This window comes from Microcaecilia unicolor, chromosome 2 (assembly GCF_901765095.1).
Source record: "Microcaecilia unicolor chromosome 2, aMicUni1.1, whole genome shotgun sequence".
Classification (NCBI taxonomy): domain Eukaryota; kingdom Metazoa; phylum Chordata; class Amphibia; order Gymnophiona; family Siphonopidae; genus Microcaecilia; species Microcaecilia unicolor.
The window spans coordinates 628,663,492-628,676,636 of record NC_044032.1 but is presented as its reverse complement, the minus strand read 5'-3'; the positions used below and the strand labels follow the sequence as shown (position 1 = coordinate 628,676,636).

Here is a 13,145-nt window from a genome sequence, read left to right as displayed (position 1 = left end):
ATTGCACTAGGCTGCGAAAGACGGATCTTGGGAAGTATGGTCTTATCCTTTTTAGTTTCCACATGCTGTAAAACATCTTTTTTGTTGTGTTGTTAGCATGAGTTTCAAGCGTAAGGTGGCGGTCGATGGTGATTCCAAGGATTTTTAGCGTTTCTGAGACTTGAAGGTTCAGGTTTGGAGTGTTAATGGTTGTGAATTCTTTTGTGTTGTATTGAGAGGCGAGAATCAGGCATTGAGTTTTTTCTGCATTTAATTTCAGTCGAAATGCATCCGCCCATGTGTTCATGATGTGTAGGCTTTGATCAATTTCGCTGAAGATTTTGTTTATGTCCTGTTTGAAGGGGATGTATATTGTCACATCATCAGCGTAGATATATGGGTTAAGGTTATGGTTTGATAGGCGTTTTGCCAAAGGGATCATCATTAAGTTAAAAATGGTTGGTGAGAGAGGTGATCCTTGTGGTACTCCACATTCAGGTATCCATGCCTTAGCTGTTGGTGGAAGCAGGTCAAGTTAGGTAGTCACTCCCAGCAAAAGACAAGCTGTGGCAGTAGTAAAGAAAGCAATGAAAACAATCATAGCAATTCACTTCTTAGCAGTACTATAGAAGGTGAAAGTAAACAAAAAAACTCTACAGATGAGACTGCCACTGAAATGTAGCTGTTAAGCAATGACCACAAACACTCAGTCTAAGCAACTAGAACTGGAACACTTAGGGTTAATTTCTATTCCAGTCTGAAAAATAGTAGAAGTTGTTTTTAGGTTACATGAGACTAGCTTGCAGCTCTCAACTTTTTTCCACTAATGGTACCAGAAGGCCAAATTAATGTGAACTGAGCTGTTTATTTGTAGTTAAGGGGCCCTTTGAAGAAAAGTAAACTTCTCAAGGCAAAGTTGTTAGTGACAATTGTATTCTTTCCAATTCAAATGCTGCTTAAAGAATGATTAGATAAGAATAAATCAGTAATAAATAATTGTCCTCTTTCTGTTATCAATGGTTGAGAAAACATTACCTAAGACATGTTTTTCTGTCCTGAAACCCATCTGTTTTGGCTAATGGTCAAAGTCTCTTTCCCCCCCCCCCCCCCCCACTGCTAACCTATTGAATAAAGGAAACTATCTGACCTCTTTGGTGTACTACTACTATTACTTGACATTTCTAAAGTGCTACTACGGTTACGCAGCGCTGTACCCCAGACATCGTTATCTTTCCTACTGTGAGAAAGTTCTGCTTTGTGTTGAGAGGATTTGTCTATTAGGTAAGAGCTTTTGGTGTTTTTTTTGCTCTGGAGTTCTCTCACAAGCAGATGATCAAAAGCCCCGCACTGTTCCAAACAGCGCTGGAACAGCACGGGGCTTTACCGCACCGATGATCGGAGATAATTGCATGCAAATTTAAGCACGCAATTATCTCTGATCACGGGGTAGAAGTGCGGGAGAATTGTGCATTCATGAGTTAGATTTGCATGCAATTGAGGCAGTGTATGCAAATCTGTTTCATGCATATTCATTGTGGATATTCTGAAAACCCGATGAGACTAGGTGTGCCCCGAGGACTAGGTTGGGAATGGCTGTGTTATGCATGCTGGAAATCTCTAAATAATAATTGTTCACGCCTCCTAATGAGCAAGCCTGACTTCTAACTCCTCCTTGTTTGTTTATACTACTAACCTGAAACCATGAAACTGATTACAATAATAAAAACTTTATTTACTTCAAAAATAAGATTTATTCACAAAAGAAAAAGGTAGAAATAATTAGAATATAAATGTAATTTGTGAACATCCAGAATATCACAGAATAAAACGTCAAATGTCAGTTTTATAACTGCTATAATAAACACTGAGCAGATATTATTTGGAACAAACACGCAACTCCCTAGACACAATATGTGTCCTCTGCTTGTAATCCCAAATTGATTACAAATTTTTGACTATACGATCTTCATGGATCACCAATCTTTCTCCGAGATGACTGAAGTAACAGATGACGGTGCTTGCTCCGATGTGCTCAGGTGTTCAATGAGATGAGCCAATATCAGATGAAGTTAAAGATTGCGTTGAAGATGAGTCCTTCTATGCTGATGCTTGTTTTTTTGTATCATTCTGTTATCAGCAATGTCTGATGATCTAATAAGACCTCAGAAGGTGATTTCTCTTGAGAAACCACAGGAATGTAGATGATGTTCTGGATGCTATCTGGGCTCCAGCACTGTGGAGGTCAACATGACCCGCATTGCTCACATTCTTTTGCCTCACAACAGCCAGATAACAAGGTCACGGGTCCTTTTCAGACAAGCATGCCTAGACATGTTTTCCAATCACAGCCCAAATCTCCATACTCAAGCGGAGCAGAGACTTCTGATGAGGTCTGTAGAACAAGTGTAGCGAAAGGTTTCTGTATTGCTGGTTTAGGGATCAGAGTCCAACAGTTCTAGCATGGCAGCCTCGGTAATACACTTATTATTTGGGCAGGGGCTCTTACCCCCTACAAGTCCCCCTTGTAGTGACATACAGTCCAGAGCTGGAAAAACTGAGGAAAATCATAAAAGACCTTCAGCTACTACTCAAGGAAAATGAATTACTGAAAGAGTTATTACCAGCTCCATCTTTTAACAACTACCAATTTTAAAGCAAAATTAGTAACGCAGGTCTTTTTCTGCCAAGATATACTAACAAACCCTCACTTGAATCTCAAAAGGAATGGCACAAATATTTGCAGTATGCTAAGCTATGAATTTTTGCCTTCACATGTCACAGGACTCCAAGGTTACCCAAGTGGAAAAAAAAAACATTTGGCACAAAGGGATCCTACTCATTCTCTTCCTGAAATATTGTATATACTATTCAATGCAGAAAATGTGAAGAAGGGTGCTATATTGCAGAGATGCAAGATCGACATGAGGGTGCTGATTTATATTTATAGACCCCATTGTACTTGGGGTGAGACACTTAATGACCTATATTAGGGCTCAACAAAACTCAGGCGCCAGGGTAGGAATACGGAAGATTCTGTACATGGGGAAGAGTACGAGCAGGGTCACAAAGGTGAGATGCTAAACATGGGAGGATAAAAACAGGGACACACAAGAGAGATGGATAGTGGACATTGTTACTAGGAAGGAGATTCTCCAGCAGTTCTCTTGGTAGTATCAATTAAAATTTTTTTATAGAATCTGGTTCTCTTTTTTTATGGGGTGGGGGGGGGGGGGGGAGACAAAGATTCAGAGAGGCTACTGCTGGGGCAGGGATGTGATGACATGGTTGCTGAAGGGGTGGCTGGGTAGGTGATGAAAAGTGGCTTTAGGTTGTGGTTGCTAGCTGTGGGTGGGCTAGTTGGAGAGAAGAGGTAACTGTAGCTGCTGGGGCCAGGTGGGCAATGCAGAAAGGTTAAGGCTGCGGCTTCTGAGGGTAGGTGGGTAGAGTGCCACCACCCCACTCACCCACCTTTACCTGCTTTAGCTTTTCCCCCCATTTCCCCAGAAACCGCAGCCTAAAGCGCCTCTCCATCACCAGATACACTGTGTATGTGGGTGGGCAATGGGAAAAGCAGTAGCCTTTTATTCCTTCCTTCCTTGCTACTTTAATAACTTGTGCATCTCCTTGAGCACATTATGAATATGCAGTTTATAGAGAGAGTGAGACTGGGTGCAAGTGTGTCTGTGAGAGAGAGAGTGTGTGTGATTGTCCTCTCTTTCCCTTCCCCTCTCCAGCCACCCAGCAATTCTCCTCTCTCCCCTGCCCCCCCTCCAGCCACCCAGCGATTATGCTCTCTCCCCTGTCCCCCCCCCTCCAGCCACCCTGTGATTCTCCTCTGTGGCCTGCCCCCCCCCCTCTAGCCACCCAGCGATTGTCCTGTGTCCCCTGATTAGCTCCATCAAAGCGGTGGCGTTATTGAAAGCCCTGGCTGTCTGAACCGTTCAGTGAAGCCACGGAGTCAGCTTCAGAATGTTGGAGTTGAGTTCGTTCTCTCAGTCCTGCATTCTGATTACCCGCCTTCAACGTCAGCACATTTTGACACGAGGGTGGGACAGATGCCCTCGATGTCAGCACGTTTTGACGCGAGGTTGGGGCAGAGAGATGGTTACACACTGATAAACTTACAAACCCTTCACTGAAGCCACGGAGTCAGCTTCTGAACGTTGGAGGTGCTCTTCCCCCCCCCCCCCCCCCCCGCGTGGTTGGCAGCACCATGCGAGTGTGTGTGACAGAGAGAGAGTGAGACTGGGTGTGAGTGTGTCTGTGAGAGAGAGTGTGTGTGATTGTCCTCTCTCCCCTGCCCCCCCTCCAGCCACTGAGCTATTCTCCTGTGTCCCCTGCCCCCCCTCAAGCCACCCAGTGATTGTCCTCTATCCTTCCCCCCTCGAGCCATCCAACGATTCTCCTCTCTCCCCTGCCCCCCTTCAGCCACCCAGCGATTATGCTTTTTCCCTTGCCCCCCCCCCCAGTGACCCTGCGATTGTCCTCTGTCCCCTGGTCCCCCTGCAGCCACCCAGCGATTGTCCTCTGTCCCCTGGTCCCCCGCAGCAACCCAGTGATTGTCCTCTATCCCCTGCCCCCCTCGAGCCATCCAGCGATTGTCCTCTCTCCCCTGCCCCCCCTCCAGCCACCCAGCGATTATGCTGTGTCCCCTGCCCCCCCTCCAGCCACCCTGCGATTATCCTGTGTCCCTTGCCCCCCTCCTCCAGCCACCCAGCGATTCTCCTGTGTCCCTGCCCTGATTAGCTCTGTCGCCGTCTGAACCCTTCACTGAAGCCACGACACGGAGTGAGTCAGCTTCAGAACGTTGGAGGTTCATTCCCTGAGTCCTGCCAGGCTGCCTTACACACTGCTGATTACCCGCCCTCGACGACGTCATGTTTTGATGCGGGGGCGGGGCCCACCCTCGACGTCATCACTCTTTGACGCGAGGGCGGGGCATAGAGAGATGTGACACCCTTACAGACTTACGAACCCTGAAGCCACGGAGTCAGCTTCAGAACATTGAGGGTGCTTTTTATTATAGTAGATATAAATAAAAATTCCTTTTGTTCCAAATCTGACTTCTAGATCCGAAGAAACTTTGTCAAGCCCTGGTCTATATATATCTCTAATAGACAGAGACCCGGAGACAAACCAAGGTGACACCTTGGTAGATGAGCATTTTTCAGGACCTGGATGCTGCATCAGTGATCTTATGGTCAGAATACTAAGAGGAAACTTTTAAAACTATCCAGGGACGTAAACCTTTGATATTAAGATGATGAAATATTTGACACCCACCTAACAGGAAATCTAGATCCTAAGTCAAGTCCTATCAGCTTATAAATCATAAAAATATGCTGCTCTCACCTACAGATCATCTTCTTGTTTCTCACTCCAACCCCACACCTCATCTTTATCTTTTCCCATTAACTGTCAATGGAATGCTTTCATGTTTCACTTTACATATTTTGATATTGTTATCTTTTGCTCATTCCTGACCTGAGGAAGAAGGTTCTAGATTCGAAAGCTAGTCAAAAAATGTCAGTTGAAGAAATAGGCTATTGCCGTATTTTCCTTTGTTTTGTTTTTTCTATTTATTACTTTTAATCAAGTCAGAAATTCAGTTGTTAATATTCAAGTGACTTACAGTGTACAATGATCAGTACTGAAATTACATTGCTGGTATGTTTGATGGAAGAATATTTCAATTTTATTTTCTTATGCAGAAGATGCTTCTCCACCTGTGGCAGTACCTTTACAACAACTACTTTAGGTTTTTGATGAAATGGATTTTGAGACAGGTGACCAGAAAATGTGAATTACAGCGAATTTTTGATGGTTTAGAGCCTGGTGCTTCCAGAACACACGGAGTAGGTAAGGAAAAATGAATTATCTCATAAGATTTTATCACTGTGCACCTGCATAAAAATTAGGTTCAGACTTTTCCCATTGTGTACATCAGCAAATTTTCAAAAACAAATATGCGCCTGCTTCAATAGAAAAAAATTACCTCAAGGAATTTGGCCCTTCTTTCTCTACCTGCTGTTTTATCTGTATAAAATTTAATGCATATGCACCAGGGGCGTAGCCAGACTTCTGCGGGAGGGGGGGTCCAGAGCCCTAGGTGAGGGGGCACATTTTAGCCCCCCCCCCCGGTGCCGATGACCCTCTCGACCCCCCCTCCTGCCGATGACCCTCCCCTGCCGTCGTTGCCATGGGCTACCTTTGATGGCGGAGGACCCCAATCCCTGCCAGCCGAGGTCCTCTTCTTCCCGCGAAGGTTTCGTTCTGTTTCTGACGTCCTGCACGTTCAGGATGTCAGACTCGCAGAAACAGAACGAAACCTTCACGGGAAGAAGAGGACCTCGGCTGACGGGGATTGGGGCCCCCCTGTCAGCAAAGGTAGCCCACAGTGACGACGGCGGCGGGAGGGGGGGTCAAGAGGATCATTGGCAGTGGGGTCCAGGGCCAAATTTACAAGGGCCCAGGCCCCCTGGCCCCACGTAACTACACCACTGATATGCACATACATCCAAAGAGTATGCATAAATACAAACATCTTCCCAGCCACACTCCTTAGAAAACCTCCACTCAAGTCAGGTAAATGCATGTGTGTAAGTTCTGTGGGGCAATTCTATAAAGAACGTGCTAATATTTGTGTGCCAGTTATGCGTGTAAATGTTAGAATACTGGCATGTACACACATAAAAATGCAAAACTTCTGCCTAAGCGTTATTCTGTAAATACACACATATATTACATAGTATGTATTTGACATGTGAGAAGTCTGGGTGGAGCATTAGTATAACTTGCACTTAAGGGTCCTTTTGCTAACGTTTAGCATGTGCTAATTTTTTTGCCTCCTATTTTATACTTATGGGCCATGTGGCACTTAATGCACACTTAAGTCCATTAGCACACACTAAGTTTTAATAAAAGGGCTCCTTAGGCGTGAATCTGATAGAATATTATTTTATTCGTATATCTCTGTCATTTAAGTGTGAGCACTTACAGCTCTGTGGGTGGTGTAATTTTCATTCCTAAATTATAGGCACGTATCTAACCTGTTTTATTAATTCTATAACAAAAGTAGGTGCCACACAGCAGATGCCCTCAAGGCATCTAAATTAAGGTGCACTCTGTCCTCATCGTGCATAGGTTTACATGCACAATTTTATAGAATCCAATTTCTGCACTAAAGTACTGGTTTACCTTCTGATCTGCTTTTGATAAATATCCTCGGTTGTGATATTATAAGCCTTCTTGTTGCTAAACAGTTTTTTATTAAAATGCAAAAATATCTTGCCTGAGGGAGGGGGATTTACATAAGTAAAACTATACACTAAGCATAGCTCCTACTTTTATGTGGTATATGGGAAGGGAAGGTATGTGGTATATTGCTTTTCTGTGGTACAATCAAAGTGCTTTACATATTATATACTGGTACTTTTTGTACTTGGAGCAGTGGAGGATTAAGTGACTTGTTTAGGGTCACAAGGAGCCGCAGTAGCAATTGAATCCAGTTCCCTTAGTTCTCAAGCCACTGCACTCCTTAGGCCACGCCTCCACTCCAGATATGGATATTCCTGGGGGTGGAATTAGATGGGTTATTTGCACCTGCCTCAGAACAGGTGTGAATGTCTACATATTTCTTTTTCTGGTGAGGTAGTGCATATAGGCACATACGTTATCTTTTATAAAACTAGTGAGGTAAAAAGCCCGTTTTGCGAAAAAATGAAATGGGCGCTAGCAAGGCCCCTCCATGTCCAGCGATTCTCCCATCCCCTCCCATCCCATCTATGTCCAGCGATTCTCCTCTGCCCTGGCCTCCCCTCCATGTCCAGCGATTCTCCCCTCGCCTCCCATCCAATCGATGTCCCACAATTCTCCCCTCCCCTCCATGGCCACTGACTCTGTCCTTCCTTCCCTTTAATCCATCCATCTTACCTGAGGTGGCAGCGGCGGCAGGCAGGCTGGGCTCACGTCGCCTCCAGCGTTCCGTTGCCTTCCCTCTGTGTCCCACTCTCCTCTGATGTCATTTTGTCTTTACGCGAGGGCGGGACACTGAGAGGGAAGGGAACGCTGGAGGCGAGGTGACGTCAGGATGTTACGAACCCAGCCAGCCAGAAAACCCTGAGGTACAAATTATTATTTAGGATAGGCAAAATATATGTATCTATATGCCTCCGCAGCATAGGTGATCCTCTTAATGTTCAAGTATAGTAATTTGTAAATAGAAGGAATGAAACTCTAAATTCAGGTTTGGTTTTTTTTTTTTTTTTTCCCCATTTGCACTGCCAGTAAACTACTTTTAGATGATAAGCAAGCAAAAATAAGTATTGACAGTGGGGAACTTAGAAAGTACATGTTAACAGGACGTCAGACTCACAGAAACAGAAGCCTGCGCAGCCTTCTACATGGAATGTTGCTAGTGGAATAGCAACATTCCATGTAGAATCTCCAATAGTAGCAACATTCCATGTAGAACCTCCAATAGTATCTATTTTATTTTTGTTAAATTTGTACCCCGCACTTTCCCACTCATGGCAGGCTCAATGCGGCTTACATGGGGCAATGGAGGGTTAAGTGACTTTCCCAGAGTCCCACTAGCAACATTCCATGTAGAAGTCGGCCCTTGCAGATCACCAATGTGGCCGCGCAGGCTTCTGCTTCTGTGAGTCTGACGTCCTGCACGTACGTGCAGGACGTCAGACTCACAGAAACAGAAGCCTGCGCAGCCTTCTACATGGAATGTTGCTAGTGGAATAGCAACATTCCATGTAGAATCTCCAATAGTAGCAACATTCCATGTAGAACCTCCAATAGTATCTATTTTATTTTTGTTACATTTGTACCCCGCACTTTCCCACTCATGGCAGGCTCAATGCGGCTTACATGGGGCAATGGAGGGTTAAGTGACTTGCCCAGAGTCACAAGGAGCTGCCTGTGCCTGAAGTGTGAATTGAACTCAGTTCCCCAGGACCAAAGTCCACCACCCTAACCACTAGGCCACTCCTCCATTGTTGCTACTATTTGAGATTCTACATGGAATGTTGCTATTCCAACATTCCATGTAGAAGTCGGCCCTTGCAGATCACCAATGTGGCCGCGCAGGCTTCTGCTTCTGTGAGTCTGACGTCCTGCACGTACGTGCAGGACGTCAGACTCACAGAAACAGAAGCCTGCGCAGCCTTCTACATGGAATGTTGCTAGTGGAATAGCAACATTCCATGTAGAATCTCCAATAGTAGCAACATTCCAGAATCTCCAATAGTAGCAACATTCCATGTAGAATCTCCAATAATATCTATTTTATTTTTGTTACCTTTGTACCCTGCGCTTTCCCACTCATGGCAGGCTCAATGCGGCTTACATGGGGCAATGGAGGGTTAAGTGACTTGCCCAGAGTCACAAGGAGCTGCCTGTGCCTGAAGTGTGAATTGAACTCAGTTCCCCAGGACCAAAGTCCACCACCCTAACCACTAGGTCACTCCTCCACTATTGCTACTATTTGAGATTCTACATGGAATGTTGCTATTATTGGAGATTCTACATGGAATGTTGCTACTATTGGAGATTCTAAATGGAATGTTGCTATTCCACTAGCAACATTCCACGTAGAAGTCAGCCCTTGCAGATCACCAATGTGGCCGCGCAGGCTTTTGCTTCTGTGAGTCTGACATCCTGCACACGTCCTGGGGTTTTATGGCCATGAGGAATAGTTTCATGTTACAGCTATTGTGTTGCTACAAGAGCAGCCTTTCAAGTCTCAGCTGTGTTGCTGATTTCCTGCTATTTTGGACTTCAATGAAGGTTTTTTCAGAACCCCAGAATGGGGAAATATATATATATATATATATTTTTTTTAGTAAGAGTGTCAAAATACCAAGCAAAAGGTGGTATCTTATCATAAAAAAAAATTAAAAAACAAAAACAAACTTTGTTAATCTATTTCCTCAATTCCAAATGTCAGGGATGTTCAAACAAGGTCACAGACTCCCTGCATTATAGGCAGTCCATTCCAACCATCAAACATTGTGGTATGCTATAAAGACTCACAAAACCATTGATAACTGCTTATATGATCAATTTGCCATAGCTGCTGCTCTGACCAGTACCACCCTCCTTTCAGCTAAAATAAAACAAAAATAAACCAATCGCCACAACCCACAAGAAATGAAAACAAAACACACACAGTTAAAAACAAATTAAAAGTTAAGGCCTCTTTTATTAAACTGTGCTAGTAATTCCCACATGGCAAATGCAACGCAGCCCATTGAAAATGAATGGGTTTTGGCGCATTTTCCATGCCGGGAATCATTAGCACGGTTTAGTAAAAGAGGCACTTAGTGTCGCAAGAGAGCAAAAAACGCTGGCGTATGTGCTCAGTTTATAACCCCCAAAAATGTCTGCCCTCCTTCTGTCCTCCCTTCCTTCCATCCAGCGTCTGCCCTCCTTCTGTCCTCCCTTCCTTCCATCCAGCGTCTGCCCTCCTTCTGTCCTCCCTTCCTTCCATCCAGCGTCTGCCCTCCTTCTGTCCTCCCTTCCTTCCATCCAGCGTCTGCCCTCCTTCTGTCCTCCCTTCCTTCCATCCAGCGTCTGCCCTCCTTCTGTCCTCCCTTCCTTCCATCCAGCGTCTGCCCTCCTTCTGTCCTCCCTTCCTTCCATCCAGCGTCTGCCCTCCTTCTGTCCTCCCTTCCTTCCATCCAGCGTCTGCCCTCCTTCTGTCCTCCCTTCCTTCCATCCAGCGTCTGCCCTCCTTCTGTCCTCCCTTCCTTCCATCCAGCGTCTGCCCTCCTTCTGTCCTCCCTTCCTTCCATCCAGCGTCTGCCCTCCTTCTGTCCTCCCTTCCTTCCATCCAGCGTCTGCCCTCCTTCTGTCCTCCCTTCCTTCCATCCAGCGTCTGCCCTCCTTCTGTCCTCCCTTCCTTCCATCCAGCGTCTGCCCTCCTTCTGTCCTCCCTTCCTTCCATCCAGCGTCTGCCCTCCTTCTGTCCTCCCTTCCTTCCATCCAGCGTCTGCCCTCCTTCTGTCCTCCCTTCCTTCCATCCAGCGTCTGCCCTCCTTCTGTCCTCCCTTCCTTCCATCCAGCGTCTGCCCTCCTTCTGTCCTCCCTTCCTTCCATCCAGCGTCTGCCCTCCTTCTGTCCTCCCTTCCTTCCATCCAGCGTCTGCCCTCCTTCTGTCCTCCCTTCCTTCCATCCAGCGTCTGCCCTCCTTCTGTCCTCCCTTCCTTCCATCCAGCGTCTGCCCTCCTTCTGTCCTCCCTTCCTTCCATCCAGCGTCTGCCCTCCTTCTGTCCTCCCTTCCTTCCATCCAGCGTCTGCCCTCCTTCTGTCCTCCCTTCCTTCCATCCAGCGTCTGCCCTCCTTCTGTCCTCCCTTCCTTCCATCCAGCGTCTGCCCTCCTTCTGTCCTCCTTCCTTCCATCCAGCGTCTGCCCTCCTTCTGTCTCCCTTCCTTCCATCCAGCGTCTGCCCTCCTTCTGTCCTCCCTTCCTTCCATCCAGCGTCTGCCCTCCTTCTGTCCTCCCTTCCTTCCATCCAGCGTCTGCCCTCCTTCTGTCCTCCCTTCCTTCCATCCAGCGTCTGCCCTCCTTCTGTCCTCCCTTCCTTCCATCCAGCGTCTGCCCTCCTTCTGTCCTCCCTTCCTTCCATCCAGCGTCTGCCCTCCTTCTGTCCTCCCTTCCTTCCATCCAGCGTCTGCCCTCCTTCTGTCCTCCCTTCCTTCCATCCAGCGTCTGCCCTCCTTCTGTCCTCCCTTCCTTCCATCCAGCGTCTGCCCTCCTTCTGTCCTCCCTTCCTTCCATCCAGCGTCTGCCCTCCTTCTGTCCTCCCTTCCTTCCATCCAGCGTCTGCCCTCCTTCTGTCCTCCCTTCCTTCCATCCAGCGTCTGCCCTCCTTCTGTCCTCCCTTCCTTCCATCCTGCGTCTGCCCTCCTTCTGTCCTCCCTTCCTTCCATCCTGCGTCTGCCCTCCTTCTGTCCTCCCTTCCTTCCATCCAGCGTCTGCCCTCCTTCTGTCCTCCCTTCCTTCCATCCAGCGTCTGCCCTCCTTCTGTCCTCCCTTCCTTCCATCCAGCGTCTGCCCTCCTTCTGTCCTCCCTTCCTTCCATCCAGCGTCTGCCCTCCTTCTGTCCTCCCTTCCTTCCATCCAGCGTCTGCCCTCCTTCTGTCCTCCCTTCCTTCCATCCAGCGTCTGCCCTCCTTCTGTCCTCCCTTCCTTCCATCCAGCGTCTGCCCTCCTTCTGTCCTCCCTTCCTTCCATCCAGCGTCTGCCCTCCTTCTGTCCTCCCTTCCTTCCATCCAGCGTCTGCCCTCCTTCTGTCCTCCCTTCCTTCCATCCAGCGTCTGCCCTCCTTCTGTCCTCCCTTCCTTCCATCCTGCGTCTGCCCTCCTTCTGTCCTCCCTTCCTTCCATCCAGCGTCTGCCCTCCTTCTGTCCTCCCTTCCTTCCATCCAGCGTCTGCCCTCCTTCTGTCCTCCCTTCCTTCCATCCAGCGTCTGCCCTCCTTCTGTCCTCCCTTCCTTCCATCCAGCGTCTGCCCTCCTTCTGTCCTCCCTTCCTTCCATCCAGCGTCTGCCCTCCTTCTGTCCTCCCTTCCTTCCATCCAGCGTCTGCCCTCCTTCTGTCCTCCCTTCCTTCCATCCAGCGTCTGCCCTCCTTCTGTCCTCCCTTCCTTCCATCCAGCGTCTGCCCTCCTTCTGTCCTCCCTTCCTTCCATCCAGCGTCTGCCCTCCTTCTGTCCTCCCTTCCTTCCATCCAGCGTCTGCCCTCCTTCTGTCCTCCCTTCCTTCCATCCTGCGTCTGCCCTCCTTCTGTCCTCCCTTCCTTCCATCCTGCGTCTGCCCTCCTTCTGTCCTCCCTTCCTTCCATCCAGCGTCTGCCCTCCTTCTGTCCTCCCTTCCTTCCATCCAGCGTCTGCCCTCCTTCTGTCCTCCCTTCCTTCCATCCAGCGTCTGCCCTCCTTCTGTCCTCCCTTCCTTCCATCCAGCGTCTGCCCTCCTTCTGTCCTCCCTTCCTTCCATCCAGCGTCTGCCCTCCTTCTGTCCTCCCTTCCTTCCATCCAGCGTCTGCCCTCCTTCTGTCCTCCCTTCCTTCCATCCAGCGTCTGCCCTCCTTCTGTCCTCCCTTCCTTCCATCCAGCGTCTGCCCTCCTTCTGTCCTCCCTTCCTCCATCCTGCGTC

The 13,145-nt window shown here is 47.8% G+C and overlaps 1 protein-coding gene across 2 annotated transcripts in view; it reads left to right on the top strand.

The window, feature by feature from the left end:
- ELMOD2 (ELMO domain containing 2) overlaps positions 1-13,145 on the top strand; it is a 69,389-nt gene that overhangs the window by 9,284 nt on the left and 46,960 nt on the right. Inside the window, exons 1-2 of one of the 2 annotated variants that reach the window (XM_030191706.1) lie at positions 1,193-1,260; positions 5,691-5,838. In XM_030191706.1, the coding sequence (XP_030047566.1) occupies positions 5,694-5,838 (145 nt within the window). In that variant the 5' untranslated portion in view covers positions 1,193-1,260; positions 5,691-5,693. Of the gene's footprint in view, positions 1-1,192; positions 1,261-5,690; positions 5,839-13,145 lie in introns of those variants that run through there. The other variant, XM_030191704.1, reaches the window with a different exon arrangement.